Source organism: Ciconia boyciana, chromosome 4, assembly GCF_034638445.1.
Source record: "Ciconia boyciana chromosome 4, ASM3463844v1, whole genome shotgun sequence".
NCBI classification, from domain to species: Eukaryota; Metazoa; Chordata; class Aves; order Ciconiiformes; family Ciconiidae; genus Ciconia; species Ciconia boyciana.
The window spans coordinates 22,395,036-22,415,257 of record NC_132937.1 but is presented as its reverse complement, the minus strand read 5'-3'; the positions used below and the strand labels follow the sequence as shown (position 1 = coordinate 22,415,257).

General features: G+C 40.1%; 2 protein-coding genes across 7 annotated transcripts in view; both read left to right on the top strand.

Moving 5' to 3' along the window:
- Positions 1-2,761, top strand: part of LOC140650863 (ubiquitin-associated protein 2-like) — a 71,412-nt gene extending 68,651 nt beyond the window's left edge. The window contains exon 11 of the mRNA XM_072859680.1: positions 2,624-2,761. Coding sequence (XP_072715781.1) covers positions 2,624-2,761 — 138 coding nt within the window. The remainder of the gene's footprint in view (positions 1-2,623) is intronic.
- A 1,511-nt stretch (positions 2,762-4,272) lies between these two features.
- UBAP2 (ubiquitin associated protein 2) overlaps positions 4,273-20,222 on the top strand; it is a 69,533-nt gene continuing 53,583 nt past the window's right edge. For 5 of the 6 annotated variants that reach the window (XM_072858735.1, XM_072858734.1, XM_072858732.1 and 2 more), the window contains exons 1-5: positions 4,273-4,413; positions 8,454-8,531; positions 10,184-10,294; positions 14,739-14,892; positions 16,634-16,711. In XM_072858735.1, the coding sequence (XP_072714836.1) occupies positions 4,312-4,413; positions 8,454-8,531; positions 10,184-10,294; positions 14,739-14,892; positions 16,634-16,711 (523 nt within the window). In that variant the 5' untranslated portion in view covers positions 4,273-4,311. Of the gene's footprint in view, positions 4,414-5,341; positions 5,559-8,453; positions 8,532-10,183; positions 10,295-14,738; positions 14,893-16,633; positions 16,712-20,222 lie in introns of all 6 variants that reach the window. The other variant, XM_072858731.1, reaches the window with a different exon arrangement.

The following is a 20,222-nucleotide window of genomic DNA, read 5'->3' as shown; positions in this document are numbered from 1 at the left end:
GCATTATGATAGCTTTAAAAACCTGCTTTTGTGTTGATGTGCATTCAGTTACTCTGATTCTGTGCCTTCCTCTTTTCCTTCTAAAATTCTGAGCAAAACCCCAACTAAATGTGTCGAATAAGACTTACAGTATGGAGACTTTGGAAAGGGGTGGGATTTGGTCTCTAGGAAAGTTGGGTTTTGAGATACCAATACGTAGGTACCGCTTTCAGACACTAGAATAATTGTCGTTCCATCACCAGTCTGGTGACGGGTTATTATAGAACACTATATCTGCTGTTGTAGTCTAGGTCCTTGGGCTAAACTTGCTGTACAGACAGAAACACTAAACCAAACAAAACATTGAGATTTGGGATTATTTTCCTCTTAAATGCCTCTGTTGCTTTCCATTTTTAAGTCTAGTTATTTGCTTTATGAGGAAGTGCTGAAATTTGAATTCCTTAGTGCTTGAGAAGCTAAACATACTTCAACAACTTTCTTAGCTACTGATTAAGGGGTTTTGTTTTGTTTTGTTTGGGTTTTTTGTTTGTTTGCTTTTAAAGTAGAAGCAAAGACAGCCTTCCTCTGAAGGTACTAGATTACATCAGTGAAAAAAAGGTTCACAGCAGTCTTGTGCTTCTTTTTTATTGTCATGAAAAAGTACGACCGCCTTCTTTACACAACAGTTTTGGGAAGTCCCGTCTCCTTAATGCTTTCTCCTCCTTGTTTGCTAGTGCTATGGGGGTCTGTTTCGTTAACGTGTATCTATTTCTTCACAATACAGCTGTTTTGGCTGCTTACTAGAGTTGCAATGTGTCTACAAGGTCAAGTATTAACTGTTGATGAGGGACTTTTGCACTGAGACAGACCCTGACATGAACACTGAAACATCTGCTTGTCTGAGTATTTTTTTGATCTTTATTAAACAGATTTTAATTTAGAGTTGTCTTCCTCCCAGTCTCAAATCTTCTTTCCTCATTTGATCTGCAGTTAAAGATTCATCAGTTTGTGATATCCTATTCATTGCTATGACAACAGCCTGCCAAACAGACTTTAATATGAAGAATTGGAGAGAATAAGAAGCTGCTTTGCAAGCAAGGAAATGTTCTTGTTCAGCCCCGTCTTACTAATTAATAATATCCCACTTAATGCTCGCAATTGTAGTCACTATGGTAATTTGAAGACAGTGGCTATCTGTGTCCCTTCTGCCGGCTGCGTCGGTACTCTAAAGAGTAGGTGTGGTAGGGTGTGAAGCCTCAGCCCAGCATGGTGAAGGCATGCTTGTGCCAGGGAGATGCAATGTTTCCCTGCTCAGTGCACTGTTGGCGGTGGAGCAGAGCCCTTCAGCTGCTCCTTGTGCACACTGGGGCTGGGCTGGTTGCTGTGTCTGGACACTGCCTGTAGATAGTGGGAGCCAACTAAGGGGAAACAAAATAGCTTGATTTTGAAAGCTCTCTTTTATCAAGCTTTTAAGAAGACTGGATTGTGCCTGAAATGGATTATAACATGTCCATGTTGGCTCGATGGGGAATGTCAAACTGAGGGTGTGTTTCAACACTTGTCTGAAGCAAGTGCAAATCTATACTGCTGCCAGGGAGAGGCTCTCACCTTCACTGGTTTTCTGCTTCAGACCTGTTGCCAAATTGTGCTGCTCATGGGCTGCAGGTCAGCAAGATGAGGATCTTCTTTAAAGATCCCGTTATGCCCTTCAGGTTATTTGGCTCTGTTCCCTGCAGCAGGCTGATCTTGCTGTGCCGCTTCGTCCCCCAGGAGTGTTTCAAATGCTTGTGTGCCTGCCTTTTTCCTCAAAGTATCCTTTCATCCTGAAAAATAAATATGGCTTAAACAGCTGTGGCACAGACACACATGTTAGGAGAGGGAGAAAAGACACAATCCTTTTCAGGTACTGTAGGTTGCCTGGCTGTCAGAAGTGTAGGCTATAGTTCAGTGTGTGCTTTACAAACAAACGGAAAACTCTTTGTTTTTAACGTGTGTGTACTGCTGTCATGTCCAAAACATGGATTGCAATATTTTGAGTAACTTTGGTGAGATCAGAGAAAATAGCATTGAGGTGTATGTCAGAATTCCTAGGTACCAGAATCTGTGTAAACATTATGTTAATTCAGAAATGATGAACAAATTGAGACCCAATGGAGTTATAATTTCTCAGCATATCTTAAATCGCAGTGGGCTAATTCCAGACAATCATATTTGAAATGATTAGCTTGTCTTTCGGAGAGATTAGTGCTCTCTGTCATGTTCTCTGTTCAGGGTTTTTTTCATTGCTCATTGTGCTAGGTTTAAATTGTGAGGAGCTGACTGATGCTTAAAAAAAACCAACAAACTAAGCCAAAGGTCATTATTAGTCTATATAATTTAAGTTTTTGGATGTTGGCAGTCCAGTCAGCAAGGCTTATAAAGCAGATTTTAGCACAAAGAGCAAAAGTAATTTCTACTGCAAACTCAACTGAAGACTGTCCATAATGTGTTTAAAATATCAGTGGACAGCCACGACCAGATAGTCAGCGATAAGTGCTGAAGTTGCTGTTCAGAGCGTCTCCACCTCTGGTTAATATTTTGCTTTCCATAGAACATATTGTCACGAGCTTGAATAACCTCTGTTCTGACTGTATCTGGCTTTTAGGGTGTCAAGTGCAGTGCTCTGAAGGCCTGTGTGTTCTGGGGCTTAGAAGACAACAAAGACTACCTTAAGAGACTGGGAGACAGGTTGGCTTTGGTGGATATATTCATAAAGCTGGAGAAACACAGTGTTCCAGCTTAGCTCATACTACAGTCAGTTCCTGGTAAAGGCAGGCCTTTTCTTGTTAAATATGTAAGAGTTCATGGAAATATACTTTCTCCTCAGGCTTTATTGAATGCTTTAACTAGCACATAAAGAAATTCAATGTCGAGGTTCAACTTTGGCCAACAAAAATGTATTTCTAAAGTGAAGAAGAGATTTAGATGATAATGGGGTTAATTGTCTTTTCGATTCTACATGAGGCTCCTGAGCATCATCTTGAATTGAAGTTTAAACTGAAGCATCTCACTGCAACTTTAATTGTTGAGTACCCATTACTTGTGAATGCTAGTGAGACATTGGGTCTCAAACACATCCTCATCCATACAATCATAGCAGTTTGCTCAGTTTTCATCTGAGCATTGTTGTGCATTGAACTCTGTGCTAGCCAGCTTGCACCAAAGCTGCTGCCCTGACAAGTTGCATGCTAAGGCACGTTCATACATTGGTGCTGCAGTAAAAGCACTTTGCTGCTTGTTTGCACATCTGCTTCTGCCCAGGTGCATCACTTGTAAGTTGTCCTTAGTTCCCTAAATTTGCAGTTTTACTTCCCAGTGTCATGGGGACAGAAACCAGGCAGTTGACTGTGACCATTCTGACGAGTTGAGAGGTCTGTTTCCAGTTATCATAGCTACTATAAGCCATACTCATCAATTAGCCTTGTGTTAGATGCTGTACAAACACAGGGAGAATAATAAATTTCTTGTTTCAAAGTAATTTTAATGCTAGAGCATGAATGAGAATGAAAGCTAACTGCCCCAAACAGGATAGCACAGATGTGTGTGTGGAGTTCGGGTTTTCTTTTGGGTTTCTTTGTTGCCATACAACAAAGTTATATTTAAAGCAGGGTAATAGGTAGTTTTGTAAATCATTTCTGTTAAGTATGAGGGAGAACAAAACAAAAATACCGGCTACAGAGGCTGTCTTTAGAGGCAAGCATCATAATTTCTCTTATAAATGAGAGGTGAGAAGCAGAGTGGGCATTGGCCACGACCTCCGTATATGTGCAGAAAAGCAGTTTGATGATAGGGAAGAGAGGAAGTGCCTAATTTGTGATTGTGATTTTGCGTTAGTGTTCTGAGTGGGTATGAGAGTGGTTAAATTACAGGTATCAAAACAAGACAGCAGGTATTACAGAAACGTAAGGAGTGATACAGCTGGAGCTGAAATTTCAGCAGAGCAGCAGATAGAAAAGTCTGTATGTTAAATAACTGGAAAAAGCGGTGAGATTTAGATGTCATCTGGAACTACAGATCTAGACAGATCCCAATCAGCTGGCAAAAATGCTTTTTATCCACTGCATTTTCCCCTTTACTGTAAAGACTGCAATAAATCCAATAATAGTGTGTTAAAGCTGCTTTCTCAGGAGTCTCTGTATAGAGTTCGTGGTAAAGGCAGGACGAGTTCAAGGTACTGCATTTGTATATTATCTGGATATTAAACCAGTACCCTGCCTTAACTCATGCTTTTTTTTTTTTCCCCCCCTTTCAGATTTTCTATTTTGTACATACATTGTTTTGTATATACTGTATATGATGACTTCGGTGGGCAGTGAACGCATTGCCCGGGGCACTCGGGACAAAACGCAAATTTCAACCACACAGCCAACACAACCACAGAAACAAGTAGTACAGGTACGTGCTACTATATGATTTTCTTTGAGTTGAAAGTGAGCATGTAATGATACACATTTCTTCCTAAGTCAGTAAAAACTGAGAAAAGGGAGGAGGGGAAATGGTTGTCTGTCTTGGAAGAGTATGTTTGATATCTCGCTTTAATTGCTCAGTAATCCAGCACAGCATTAAGTTGTTCCTGTATTCTTGCCTCTAAAGGAGCTTTGTGTTCTTCACCAACATTTCCCATTGGTGAGGAATTCTATGCCTGTGTCAGGATTCCTGTCCTGTGACCTCAGTGTCCTCAGATCTCAGCTCTTCCATATGCCAGCCTCATGATGCTAGAAAATTTCTGGTTGGTAGGGGAATTTTGGTGGATGGGAAAAGCTTTGTTAGGTGCATGCTGTGTTCTGCAGCATGGTTCAGCATAGCTGCAAGTCACAAAATCCTAAAATTCTCGTGCAGTGTCCTCACAAAGTGAAATGAAGATGGTCATCCACTAGCGGACTAAAATTATATTGAGTATCTGCGAGATTGAAATTAAGCTCTTCCCCATTGTCTTGATTCTCAGCAGCAGAGTAGTTCTGTGCTTGTCTGGGTTACAGAGAGTGCAAAATGTCTCTGCTCTTGGCAACTCATTATTCTCTTGTCAGGTACTTCTCAAAATTGGACTCAATTCAAGAATTGCCTCAGTTCTCTGATGGCAGAGTGTGCATCAGACTAGAGGTGCTCCCCTGGGAAAATGTGTCTTTTATTGTTTTCTAGAGTGAGCTTTAACATAGAGGGGCTCTTGTTCTGTTTTGTACAGTATTAATTATGTGAGCTCAAGTCCTTATCGTCTCTTTGCGCTGCAGCACTTTGTGTAGTGGTGATTCATGCTAATATGTGGATTTAGAAAGTGACTTTCAACAGATGAAGTTGAATTTGTTTTTGTTTTATAACAAGTAAGGCTGCAGGAATGTAGCAAGCAGAAGTGGTGGTTTCCCCTTTTTCGACATTTGCAAGACAGCAGTGGAGTACTCTGCCCAGTTTTGGGTTCCCTGGCACAAGACAGACATTGGCAGATGGGAGCAAGTCCAGTGAAGAGCTGCGAAGTGGCTGAGAGGCTGGAGCACAGTATGAATGAAGGGTGGCTGAGGAAACTGGATTTGTTCAGCCCTAAGAAGGCAAGGCATGATTGTATCTTCTATTCAGATACCTCATGAAAGGGTATAGAAAAGGTGAAGCCAGACTCTTTTCAGAGAGGCAATGGCACAAGTTGGAACACTGGAAATTCCAGCTGTTAAAAAGGGAAAAAATCGTTTACCATGAACGTGGTCATGGATTAGAGAGGTTGTGGGATCTCTGTCTGGCCCAAGCAGCTCCTCTGATGGGACGTGCTCTTGATGGGAGGTTGCACTGAGTATCACTGGGGGACCTTTCCAACCTATGTGATTAGTTAATTTTAAGCATTAGGTCTTACTGACCTTTTTCTGCATTTTGTCCGCTTATTCTTGTATAATAGATACTGGTTTGGTCAATTCAGTGGAAAAGGTGGTTATTTAATATACAGCAATTTTGTTTTAGTGCACCGTATTTCTTTATTGTTTAGATATCAGATGGACCTTCCTCCTTAGTCATGCTTTACAGATCAGCAGAAATGTGTGGGATTTTACTGTTTAATCACCACTGATTCATTTTTCTGAATGTAGGATAATGTTGCTTTCCCAAATGGAGATTCATTGTCATAATAGCAGATTGATCATCATTTAAGTTATTTAAGAAATTACATTGCAGTTCTTTTGCATTGCTTCTGGATAATAAATATACCATTTTATTATAAGATCTGGGCCTATTACTGTCACTTAGTTTTGTGTTCTGCACACTTCTGTTTTCTGGTAGTTCTAAATTGTTAGTTAAAAATTTCCTTCGCTCTGTTATGCCACAAAGATAATGTATCTTATAAGGTTGAGTACAGTTTTAGCTGTCTTAAGATGCTGCTATTTTCTTAGTCACAATTAAAACTTATACTCTTTTATAGGATACTACAATGTTACTTGTAATGATGGTGCCTTAAAAATAAAGAAGAACCACTCACTGGGAAAAAAACGAAACTTTTTGTGACAATGATTTGGTGTTTGTGTAGTAAACACATCTTGTGGGTGTTTGTTTTTTTTTTTTCTTCTGAATCTTCAGTTCCATCTGGGTGCAATCCACTGGCATAAATATTGGTGATATTGCACCTGCTTGTGTTTCGAAGCTCTCTGCTTGCACAGCAGAACTGAACATACTATCACACATTTGATAGTTATAAAATTGCTATATTTTTGTCTTCTAACGTGGACTTAAACTTTTTCCGTGGTTTATGGAAAAAGTGAATCTTAATGGCTACCTGTTTCTGGTCAAATACGCCATCATGTCTCTACAGAAATTACATTGTCTGAATGTTTTTACTCTGGATATCTTTAAAGGAAATTTCTTCACTAGCTTAAAAGTTGCGGTAGGCTTGAGGAGGCTGAAGTCAGAGCGAGAAGGTAGATCAACAAGGCTTAATTCCTGAAACCACCAGCAGATCTTTTGTTTTTGCTCTCTGCTGAGCTCTCAGCAGACACCAAGAGTGAGGTCCTTTGCACAGAGCACCGCACTGACTGGGAGGCTTTCGTGGAGGGTGGCACCAGCGCTGGTGCGGGGAATTCAGAGCAGGCTCTCCTCTGTGTTGCCGACTGACGTATGAAGCTGTCAGCATGACACTTTGAAAATGTGAAGTAGCGCAGAGTACTTAACTCTGTTACAAACGCTAATTGTCTTGGAACGTTGCCTCTCAGCACAGCAAATGTCGCTTCCCTCAAGGAACTGGGACAGCTGCAGTACTTCTCAGAAAATAAGCAGCTGGTGTGTACAGTGGAGTAATTTTTAGACTCTTCTCAGGATTTACACTTGGCGACCTCCTCTAGAGAATGTGTTTGTGGTAAACTCCAAAAGTGAAGCAGTTTGAGGCTAAGCAGTCTGAAAAGTCTGAACTTGTGAGGCACAGAATTTCGTGTGGGTATCCCATGAAATGAGACTTCAAAAGGTGAGATTCAACCAGCTGCCCAGGATGAATCCTTTCTGTCAAGAATTTCAGTGGATGAGGTGGTCCCCTTCTCAAGGAAGAAGTCTCCCGCAGCACATCAGCTTGCATTTCTGGTCCTGGCTCTCTTCAGTATCAGCCTTCTCTAGTGTGAGATGGAAGCCTCTTCTGTTTGAGCAGAAATCAAATTAGGTCCAGGATCATGTAGCATTGAATTATCTTTGGTATTTTTATGGGAGTGCAGTTCAAGTAGACTGAAAATGCCACACTATGAAGAGTGGCCTGTATGATGCGACATTAGTGTTCTTGAGTTGCTTTCTCTCTGGGGCAGCCATAGCCTATTTGAATTTATGGTGCTTTACTGCATCCATTCATTTTAGTCTTTTAGCTTTTGGAGAAGTTGCCAGCATGGATTTGTGGTCCAGAAACATTACAGAAGCACCAAATATTTCATCAATAGCAAGATCCTTTAGCAGTTTTCAGAGACCAGTATTCGCTTATAATTAAAATAAGTGCAGCTGTTCATGGGCAAAATCTTGAGGCATGACTCAGTCTCTTTTTAAGTGCTCATAAAACTACAGAGTCAGGTTGTTGTTGAGAGAGTCGTGGTAGGTGATGTGAGCAGAAATCAGTAGAGATGTGGTTAATTTAGAAATACTGTTGCCAGTTTGTTATGATAAAACTCTTAACTCTGGAGTGGTAGATACTAAATAAAAGTAAAAGTAGTAATATCAAAGTGTAGGCTTCTGTGGTGAATTTTATTTTGTTATATGGTTGTCTTGTCTATGTGGTGACCTTCAGCTGTGGTTCAAACACATTAGGACGTGTTGACTAACTTTTTAACTATAAAATGGGCATAGAGGAGATGTTAATCCCTTCCCCATAGCACTTCTGTGCTTGTTGTGTATGTTCTTCTTGAGAATCTGGAGAAAAAAACACAGTGACACTGGGAGATACTTTTAAAAAATATTGTTACCTTTTGTGTACTTCATTGGATGTTTGCGTTTTTCAGGCAACAGCAGAACAGATTCGCCTTGCTCAGATGATCTACGATAAGAACGACGCAGATTTTGAAGATAAAGTGAAACAAGTATGTTTCTTATAGTACAGAGTTTTTATGCCCTGCAATAAGCTGCTCCAAAGCCAACTTACATTTTGGACCTAGAGCGTCTGTTTCTGATTTAGCTGAAACCTTTTTCAGAAGGGCGTAAGTTTAACTGGAAAAGGTGCTCTTATTGCGCTGTAAAGTCCGTTTACAAGAAATTGTGTAGTAATATAGCTCTGGCTGTATTTTCTTTTGTAGACAAGCGTTTAAGCCAAAACTCATCTGTGCTGATGTCTCTTCCAGGCTGTATCTCTCTAGTATCATCCTGATGCTTAATGATCGTCAGAATAAAGAGTGCATTCAGCTTGTCCACATGTACATGGGAAAAATATGTCACCTGTGTAAACTGGGTTTGCTAATATCTTGGCTGTTTTTCAGGAAAAGTAAAAATCTATTCATAGCTTAAAGGTGAATTGAAGTGTTATTTAAAAAAAAATAATCTGACCTCCCACATCTGTGTGTGCATTAAAATGGTAGCATTACACTGTGAAAATGAAATCTTCCACCATTTCCTCTACCATGCTGAGTTTTGGGTGTAGGTGCTCGAGCTTCCATTACCCAGTTATAGCTGAGACCATTAATTCAAGCAGTACTGAGAATCCTGTACAGAACAGTACTGAGTACTGTTCTGCTGTGGGTATCGGTAATTTTGTCCTAGTGAACACATCACAACTCAGGAAGAACTAGGAGTATGCCCCAAAGGAGAGAACAATTAGCATGAATGCATTAATGCAGCAGAGAAGCAGATTTCTTGATTTCTTTTCCTTTGTAAAAACCTCCTGTGAAGGATTGTTAAAGTGCTTTTTGTTGTTCTTTTTGTAAAGTTGTTCTGTTGCTGTGCCAGAAGTGAAGTCTGTACTTCCTGAAGCCAAAGAACCCTCATCAGTAGTGCCCGTAGCTCTGCTGGTAGGAAGGATAAGAGTTAAGTTCTGCATAGGAAATCTCCAATATTTTACATTGTGCATATATATTTCTAGCTCATGTAGTTTTTTCTTTGAGTGAAGTTGCTGGATGTGTCCCATGACAGACTGTGATTATTTCCATCCAGCGCTCCTCAGGATGTGCACTGCAGGTCCACAGAGCATAATTCAGTACTGGGTCTCCTTCAGCAGCCATCACTTGTGCATTTTGTGTGGCCTCATGCTGAAATGGATTGAGGAGCTGATCTGGCTGAAAAATAACCTTTTTCTTAGTCTGGATGTTTTTCCAGATGGATCTGTTCTCTGCCATGACTTACCTTATGTCTTTTCTCACACAGTGGGATAAAGAGGGGGATGTTTGATGGGGAGGGAGAGAGGATGATACTGGACCTATCCAGTATCTGGTGATACTGGACCTGGTGTTTCACATCTTTAGCCTCATATACTGCTGTCTCTGGGGTGACAGCATTTGCTGCAAGCATAAAGGGAAAAAAAAGGTGTGAGAGAGTGCTTTTTTGATTACCGTTTCATTTGTGTTTCATCCTGTCTCTTGTCTGAATCCCAAGCAGATCTGTAAAATGCAGATACCTTTATTTAGGATTTTAGTTTGCTCTGACACAGTAGCTATGCACTTACTTGGAATCTGTGGTGGTACTAACTCTTATTTTCTTATGATGATAATTTGGATATTTTAATATGTCTGACTTTTACTGCCAGCTTATGGAAGTGACGGGGAAAAACCAGGATGAGTGCATAGTGGCATTACATGACTGTAATGGGGATGTGAACAGAGCAATCAACATACTGCTGGAAGGAAGTTCAGACACGGTAAGGTTTTACTTAATATTAACCCGCTCTTTGTTTGCTGCATCTTTACACTTCTAAGAAGTGATTGGGAAAATCATATTTCAGAAGCTTTCAATTTCCATGTCTCCATTCAATTTCTTTTGAAGGAAATGGAGACCGGGACAGCTTCTCTACTGCATGCATACCTTAGAGTAGGCTGAACCTTGAAAATGTTATGGGTGTTCAGCTGGTCTCTTGCAGAGTCCTCCGACTTTCATCTACATGCAGCAATTTTAACTCTGCAGCAGAACTCAGTGCTCTGTCAGACACAGGCCTGTTTTTGCTTCAGTGTCTGTAGCACCTCCACAACCCTGAGACCTGAGTCTAAGTGTTTGCCACGAAGGGCAATCTTTATAAACCTGAAGGACAGGTAGATATTTTAAGTTGTGCAACTTCTGTAGGTGTGCATTGCCAGTATTGAAGTTGGAGGAGGTTTTCACACCTGAAAGTTACATTGGCAACACTACTAATGGCAGAAGAGGACACAGCAAGTAGTTGCTCCTTTCACTGTGTTGCTTATTTGCATGACTTCATTGAAAAACAGATAGAGGAGACTAAACAATGTTGTGGTTTAACCCCAGGTGGCAGCTAAGTACAGCTGCTTGCTCACTGCCCCACAGTGGGATGGGGGAGAGCATCAGAGTACAAATGAAAAAACTTGTGGGTTGAGATAAAGGCAGTTTAATAAGTAAAGCAAAAGCCACGCACACAAGCAAAGCAAAACAAGGAATTCATTCGCTCCTTCCCATCGGCAGGCAGGTGTTCAGCCATCTCCAGGAAAGCAGGGCTCCATCACATGTAACAGTTACTTGGGAAGACAAACGCCATCACTCCGAATGTCCCCCCCTTCCTTCTTCTTCCCCAGCTTTATGTGCTGAGGAATATCCCTTTACAGCTGTCCCGGCTGTGTCCTCTCCCAGCTTCTTGTGTACCCCCAGCCTACTCGCTGGTGGGGTGGGGTGAGAAGCAGAAAAGGCGTTGACCTTGTGTAAGCACTGCTCAGCAATAACTAACACATCACTGTATTAACAACACTGTTTCCAGCACAGATCTAAAACATAGCCCCATGCTAGCTGCTGTGAAGAAAATTAACTCTATCTCAGCCAAAATCAGCACAGTGTATAACAACAAATAATGTTGCTTGTAATGTTGCACGGAGCAATTTTTTATCCCAAGAGATATCAGGAAAATACATCTTGCTGCGGTTGAAATTTTTGCTGGAGGGACTTCTTACGATTTATCCAAGGCAGTAAACTACATTCCATCTCACCTAAATTGGGAAAGAAACCTGGACTTCCTTTCTTAATGCTGAACATACAGTATTTCCTGTGATTTGTGAGGATGTGTACTCTGGCTTATTGTTAATGAGGAAACTCACCCCCCCCCCAGGCGCCTTAAATATAGGACACATACCGTTCTGACTGAGGGGACTTTCTTTTCTATCCTCTTTTCATTTATAAGAGTTGAGGTCATCTAAAACACGGAAGTATATAATACTGAGTGAGCTGGCAAGCTGGGAGTAGAAGAGAACATCTCACCTTGATTAAACCCGTCTTGGTAATGTGCTGGTTTTGTGTTCTCTGGTACTTCTTGTACTTGCCATTTTCTAGTTGAAAATAGTTTTCTGGTTGATAAAGAATGTTAAATGCTTTCTTACTTCAGAGAATTGTTATAAGTGATCATGACATGGAAGAAACTTTCTGAACTCATTTACCAATTAGAAGCAACATATCCATATGTTCTGCTCTTTTGACAAGTCCCTCTGAACCCACTGCTCTCTGTAGACAAAATGCAACTCATAAACGAATACAGAGAACTTGAAGGTCTCAAGGAGGAAGGAGTATTAATTGAAGGGCGTGAAGAAATTTATTCTTCTTCATGGAAGTTGGTGGGCCTCCAACCTGAAGGCCATGTTTTAAGGCCATTATACTCCAGAACAGCTTAACTGTGGATTTGATGTAAAGTTGGAAGCAGAGGTACTACTAGTTCTGAGTGCAGATTCCCAAATCTCTTCCTAGTTTTAGTCTGCTTTGATACACTAGAAGTTTTGTTTTTACGTCGTTTGGAAGAAGATATGTCTATCCAGTTTGAGGAGTTAGAAGAGCAGAGAGGGATAGCTAGAATATCTTATTTATAATTTCTTTGGTACTCTGCTAGTTTTGTCTTTTTTTTTTTTTTTTTAAATGCTGTGATCTTTAAGGCTTTATGCTGTGTGACTTTGCCTTTATGAAGACTTTTCACTTGGCAACAGTTGTGACACTCTGGCTTTGGATAGATAGAGGCTTCTGGATGAGAGTGGAGAACGCCTTGTTTCTTTGCCCAAGACTTCTATTCATTTAACTTCCTACAGGCGTAAGATCCATTTTATGCCCGGCCATGCTTTAATTCCTAAACCTTTGAAGACAGAACAAAGGGAACCTTTTAGATTATTCTTCTTTCCATCTAAGACCAGGTCAGCAAGGAGGCTTCTGTTACACATTTTCAAAGGTCAGGCTCATAACTGTCATTTGGGTTGCCCCAACAGCTGAAATTGTAATTGGTTAGCTCCCTTACAAAAACAGGCGGCTTTGATAGTCTTTGATGGATTCCCATGTGCAGAGGTAGCACTATCCTCTGTCTTAAGGGACATGCCCAACTTCTCAAGGCTTTCCTCAGAATTATACCGTGGGAAAGCATGAATCTGATGCTTTCATAGTCGTCCGTTTATTGATCCTTCCCAAGTCATGTAAAACCTTACTAAGGAGAGGCTGCTTCCTCTTAAGCTTTGCAGGATCATCCTGTTTTTGGATGTTTCTTAAAATGGTCAGAGATCTTTTGGCACCATGCCCATCAGTGAAATAGCAGTGCATTCTGAACTACGTACACTTGGTTCTTCAGTTGTCAGTGCAGTTATTTGTTCTCCTGTGAAGTGTCTCTAAAGGTCTAGGAGTGTTTTAGTGTGTAATGCAGTTACACAGGCTATGGCAGGTGAAGCCATATGGTAGTTACTGGAGGAAACAGTTTTCTGTTGCACAAATAACATGGTGTTGCTCAAACGCATAGTTTTGTACTTCTAATCCACGCTGTCTGCGCTTCACCTAAGTTGGCTTATGGTGGTGTAGTCTTCTGTACTGGAGATAAAATTGAAAAGTGATTTCGGCCTTCTTTCTCACCTATTGCTATGTCAAATAATTCTCTTGGTACTTATTCTCTCAAAGGAGACACTAAAACATTGAGTTTGTACTTGTAAACTGCTTTGTTACCTGCTATTTCTCAATAGCATTAGTTTTCTCAATTCTAGGCAGCTTGGACTAGCTGGTCATTGCCTACCTCATGAGGGCTTCTGAGCTGCTGTTGTCTGAATTGAGAAGAGATAGGACAGGACATAAAAGTACTGATAGCCAACCTTTTGTTTTTGATGCACGTGCCTGTCAAAGGTCATGGCTTTAGTGCTCCACAGTTGATGGCACCTTATTTGCATATGCAAATTTCCTGCTTAAATACCTTACCTAGACTATAAGCTCCTAGAGATGGGGACATGTATATAAACCTATTTGCCATCTTAATGGTTTGCAAATTATACCTTTCTTCTTTGCTTTGCAACTATGGCTCAATTAACTAACCATGCAGTTGCATAATATATGAGGTGCTGTGCTATTCTTAGCAGGTGTTTTAGTCATTTTATTTTCAACTCCTACAGATACTCTATGGAGCTGATACGATCCCTGAATTTATTTTAAAGATGGAGTTTAATATTAAAGCTGAAGCCTAATGTTTGGACCTTGGTCCCTTGTCTTGTTTAGACATCGTTTTTCCTGTATTTTGCTGTGTGTGATGAGCTGTAGCTGTTAAGAGTGAATGGTCTGGCTTATCATGGCCTCAGTTTCCCAAGCTGTTGTTCTGCCATTCTGCCTCTTGGTGCTTGAATTCTAGTACATCTGGAGAATAGTTTTTCTGGTTTTGTTTTTGTTGGTTTTTTTTTTTTTTTTTCCGCCTTAGGCCACAAACTTATTCTCATCAGTCTCTTGTTCAATGGTGCCTATAAGCCTTTTTCATTTCCTTGGGAGAAAGATAGCTCTGTGCATGCTCCCTTGCTAGATTTATGGAGGTAGTTGAGAGGCAAACTTGCTTGCTTTGCAGATTTTCTGTGTTGTGGTCGTATCTAGGCTTCCTTGAACTAGTAAAAGCCATTATAGCCAGAAATATTTGGGATTCTTACATTCCATAAGACAATTCAATTTCTAAAACTTGTTTCTTTCTCATCTCTTCCCAAAAATACAGCCTGTGCTTCCATTCGTATCAGTGTAGTTTGCAAGGTATTACATATGTGATGTTATGCAAATACATGTTTTCTTCCATGAACTGGAGGGGTGTGAGGTGGAAATATGCATTGAGAACTGTCTCTTCCTTTTTGACTTTTGTATCTAATTCTATTCTACCCAAATAGACTTCTTGGGAGACTGTAGGGGGAAAGAAGAAAAGCCTTGGAAAGGAAAGTTCAGAAAACAAAGAGAACAGAGAAAAACGAGGGGACAGAGAAGTGAGTCGTGGACGGGGAAGTTCCAACAGACGGGGAAGAGGAGGCAGCCGTGGCCGAGAGTGTACGTATAGGGTTCATTTTTAAAGATTCAGACACTTTTCTTGCAGCTGAAACTGGCTGACTTAAGAGCGAATGCTTAATGGAGTAAAGTCTGTCCGAGCTGTAGCTCAGTACTGAAGGGATCATAACTTGTTTGTGTGACAGGTATGCTTGATCTGTCTACGTGACTTGGTTTTGAGATGGTCTGTGCTTCTTCAGAGCCACTCAGTTTAATTTAAATTTCTGTCCTTTTTTGATTAATTGATCATATACAAATTGCTGTTCTTTATGTAAGTTTTAGAATTGACTCTGTAAGACTGCTTGACAGCAAGTATATCACTGCACAGCTGATACACTTTTTTGTTTCTTTTAATGAAAAAATTATCCAGCTTTGACTCCATCTCCTTTTATGAGTGGGAGAACCTGAAGATGTTCTCATCTTCTCATAAGGAATGAAAAGACTGGGATCATTATTAATCTCTAGCGTATGTTACTCACATAAGCCAACCAAAGGTGAGTTTCCACAACTGAGAAAATTCTTTGTGAGTTGACACATTTAAAAATTCGCTACAGTTTAAACAGGTGCAATAATATACTGCACAAAAGCAAACTGATGTTTCCAAGTTAGATAGAATCACATTAGATCACCATTGGGTACACATTGCTTTTTTCTCGAAGTTTTATCAGCAGTATCAAAGCTGTACACATTGCCTGTAAGGGCCGTAGACAACAGCAGAGGAACCAGAATGAAAACAGTATGTTTAGCTTTTCACTTAAAAGCAGGAAAAATATTTACAATATTAGCCAACTCTTCTAATTCATTGTTGGAATATATTCAAATATTGTGCCAATGAAGACATTGTGAATCTTTGTAAAATAATGTCAAGATAGGAAAAAATATTAAGAAAACTTACAGCTATGCTTAGAACAAATTGAAATCGGATCCATCAAAATGAAAGTGATGGGCAAAATTTTTGCCAGAGCCAGATGCTGTTCGTCTCCTTTTGTAAATGGGAATTAAAGATTTTTCAGATGGTTACCAAATCTTGATATTCTCTTCCCAGCTTTATGTCCAAGCAGTAATGATTTTGTTGCTGCCATTAGGAAAAGTTGTGCAGCAGAAAATCTCAGCAGTGTTTTCGGTGGCTAGTCATTTTTTCTTTATTTTTTTCCCTTCAAGGAGCCAGCCATCTTTCAGAGTATGTCCTCAAGAGTTTTTCACAAAATAGTTAAGTTGCAGTGCTTTTCTAATGCCTCACCTTCACCCAGTCGTCATCCCTCTGATTTAAATACAGAGGAGAGTTGTCTTAAGTTTCCTTGGTTGTACAGGGATGTGGTATGGGCAGACAGGAGGAGAATTGGTGTTCTTTGTTATCTCTTATTCTTTCACTCTTGCCACCCAGCACATTATCAAGGAAGCATAGTATGAGGCAGCTGTATTTTCTACCTCATTTAAGAGGTGAGGCCATAATTAATTTAATAGTGTAGGCTGCAAAACATTGCACTTTTTTATTTTTCAAAAAAAATAAATGTCTGCTGAGGGACACTTCCCTCTTATTAGATATTTTGCTTCCTAATTATCCAGTGCAAAGTAAACATAACTTGCCTGTAGCTAGGCCCCCAAAGAAGAGGGATGACTGAGATCTGTTGACCAGCCCACTTAAGATTCTTGCCTTTTCTTTTGGGGTTCAGGTTGAGCAGATGGCTATATTGTCTCATGTATGAGTCTCTAAAGCTTCTCTTAAGCTGTCCTCTCTCCACAGTTAGAGCTGAAGAGAATGGAGTGGACAACAATCAAGGAGACAGGCCTTCAGACCGTGGGAAACGTGGCCGTGGGAGAGGTGAGATGGTGGCATTGGTGTGGGACTGGCACTGATTTCATGTCCTGAAATGGAACTCTTCCATTTATTTCTTTAAACACTTCTCTTTAAGCATTTGTTGGTTATCCTTTGATTCCATATGCAATTCAGCCACCTTTAATTTAGGTACATCCCCTCCCTTATACCTTGTCACGTCTTGGTCTCAGAACAACTTAAAAGAATTGACACAAATTACCTTTATGGTAATTTCCTGTGTAACAGGCTGGTGTGCTTTGGCTATGGAGGGCTGTTTTCCCAGATCGACTCATGCCAGCCTCCTGTGAGTGGGAGTGCACTGGGCTCCTCAGGATGTATCTTGGCAGCAGGAGTACAGGATTCCATCTGTAGGGCTCTTGGGTAGGGATTTGATGTGTACTTGTTCTGTTTCTTTGGGGTGGATCCAGTTGTCAGGCTTGCCTTCTGTTTTCGGTAGCCAATCAGTGAAAGTATAAGCCACTTCAGAAACTTTTTGGTAAGAGAAGGAATTTGGCATGGAAGAGTTGATGAGAACTGTGGAAAAAGAACACTGCGGAGTCTTAGGTACAACTCCGATCCTATCCTGTAGAAGAGATAGGAAAGATGTTGGCAATGGATTTGATATGGAATCAAGGGATGTGTAGTTGGTTTGGATTTTCACAGGTTAGAGTGGAAAGAGGCTTGCTTTTTCTTAGAGCAGGAGGAATGAAAATGTGTAACCTAGTTACAGTGCAGATTGTGTGGGGAAGTGGGTATTAAATGAGTTAAATTGATAAAGTGCACAGCAGAGGAAAGTAATGTCTGACTCGTGAAAAATTCTGCCTTCGGAGGACTCTCTTCTTTTTGGAATTTCCAGTAAGGAGGCATTCAAAGACAGGCACATCCAACTTCATTGTCTCCAGATCTGCATCTTGGAGGAGTGGAAAGATGCAAAGGCTTGTAACTTCCAGAGGGTTGCGAGAATGACTCGGTTGTGCCTGTGAATCAGCAAATACCAGATGGTGTGTACAGAGAGGTAGTTTTGCAGGGGAGGGCAAAGTTCACAGCTACAGTTTTTTGTATGTTAGCACTGTTAATAGATGGAATGCAAGTCTTTCAGTTTTGTTTTATAAAATAATCCTTTATACTCAAATTATAAATATAAAGGTAGGATTTTTCAAAATTGTTGGGTGAAACTTAGAGGTTAATTTCAAATGCAGTCTATTTTTTACTTTGTAACCTTATGAACAATACACTGCTTTTGTTGTCAACACTATAGCGCTCTAGATGGATATCATATGTCTCAAGCCAAAGCACTTAATCATCAGATCAAACTGACATATCTGACTGAAGAAATAGGAACAACTTCAACTAATTTCCATTCATTAGCTTAGTGTACATAGTATTACTGTATCTCTCTACTAAATATTTTAGACTGTACATTCATGTGAGCGAAGTATCTTAATGAAGTGTTCTCAACTGTCTGTGATAAACCCATTGAACAACTTCAGGATCATTATATTACAAGTGTGTGTATTCTGTGGCAGGAAATACCTAATTTAATTTTATAATGCAAGCCCTTGAAATCTGCAGGGAGTTGTATAAAGCTGTGTAATTCACTTCTCAGTATTTCAGGGATGCATGACCTTCTTTCTTTGGATATTAGTAGAAATAATAAAAAAACCTTCCTGCCATTTCATTCAGTAGTCTTTCTTTTCTGTTACATAGAATAGTCAAATGTGGGATAAAGTACTTCAGCTGAAAGTAAATAGATTGCTGGTATCACCACAGAACCCTTTTTTAGAAATGTTTCATGCAGCGTATGTGTGTGTAGGAATCTAGGCTTTGGAGACAAAATTAGGGGTCACCTAATATCTGAGCAACGCACTGTCTCTCTCTATTTTAAGCTACCTTTTCAGGCTGGAGTTATCTTACTGGCTGCTTTCTAGGGGAAGATTTGCTGGGCCATCCTATTACTGCTTCACTGTATAACAGCCTAATTTTAAGAAACTATATGCACCGAAAATAGCAGAAATGGGTTTGACACTGGGGTGGCAATGTGCTGTTTACTGTGGGGGAAAAACCCTGATACTGAGTATTTAAGCCTTGATGCTGTAGGCACTAGCATTGTTGTGCAGTAGATCTTCCGTTAATGACTGTGTGACATTCCTTGCAACTTTATAGGGTAGTAGCTATACAGTGTGCAAACACCACTGGTTGCTCATATCCAGGAGATCAGGGATTTGAAGTAGATATGCGTTATTGACTGATTAACAGAAAGCAAAAATGCATCACAGGATGTGTTTCAGGACACATCCCAGCTGGAATTGCTCTGCCCTTAATTTTTGCTTGCTAAACTGAGGGTGTAAACTTTGGTTTGGAAAGGAGTCAAGGAATTTCTTTAAGATGGCCTTCCCATCTGTCTTTCTTTTCAGAACTGAATTTCTTGAATTAGCTTAATTTAGATGTAAAAAATTACTATAATAGTGATGAATAGTAATTGCATCAAAGTGATTATATTTGTGTGTCAGTATTGCAAGGATTTGTAACTGCCTGGAATGGAATCTTGTGAAGGAATTATGGGGGAAGATGGTTATGTCTTTAGGATTGTCAGCTCTAGAAATGTTTCCTCATTTGTGCTTTAATCAGCTGCAGTGTTATATACAAATGAACAAACTTTACAGGCACTTTTTTTTTTTGTGCTGCTGTTTTTTACTGTTCTCACATCTTCTATTTTAAGTGCAAGTCTGATTCTCCCACTGTCCTCCACCCCGTGTTGAAAAGGATCCAGTAGAGCTAGAAAAAGCTTTTGAAGGTACTGGGAAGACTGCATTTGTGGAGTGTGAGGAACAAGCAGACTAGGACTTCTCCGCTTGCAAAAGAGAAGGCTGAGTGAGTGCGTGGTAGAGATCTGTAAAATTTCTGTGGGGAAATCAACTGATCATTCCAAGCAAGTATGCAAATGAGGGAATATTAAATTAAATCAGTAGGTTACAGGTTCAAAATTAACTTACAGAGGTGGTTCTTCATACATGTAGTTATCCTGAGGAATTCCTTTCAGAAAGATGTTGTGCGTGCTGAAAATTTACACACAGAGAGACTTGACAATGTCATCCTAAACAAGAACCACAGCAAGAAAAGGAAAAACCACTGAGGGTTTTGATGTATGTAAAACATACATTTCCTCTTTGGCTGAGGAAATCTGAGCCACAAATGGTTGAAGACCAGGAGAGTATCCAGAGAAACTGCACTCTGGTTTCAGTTCATGTACTCTTCCCTAGATATCTAATTGACCATAGCTGATAATGGGATAGCAGGTAGGTGAACTTTTGGACTTGATTCAGCATAGAAATTGTTACAGATTCATGTGTAGCAATTCTCCTGCTTTGCAAAGTGAAAATGGATTTGTCACTTTTACTTCTGTTCCTCTATTCTCTTCATTCTTCCAGAGCAATGTGAGCATGCCATAAATGTGGATGCTGACAGGGAATTTTTTCTAGTAAAACAGAAATAAAAATGAAAAGGGAAAAAACATTAT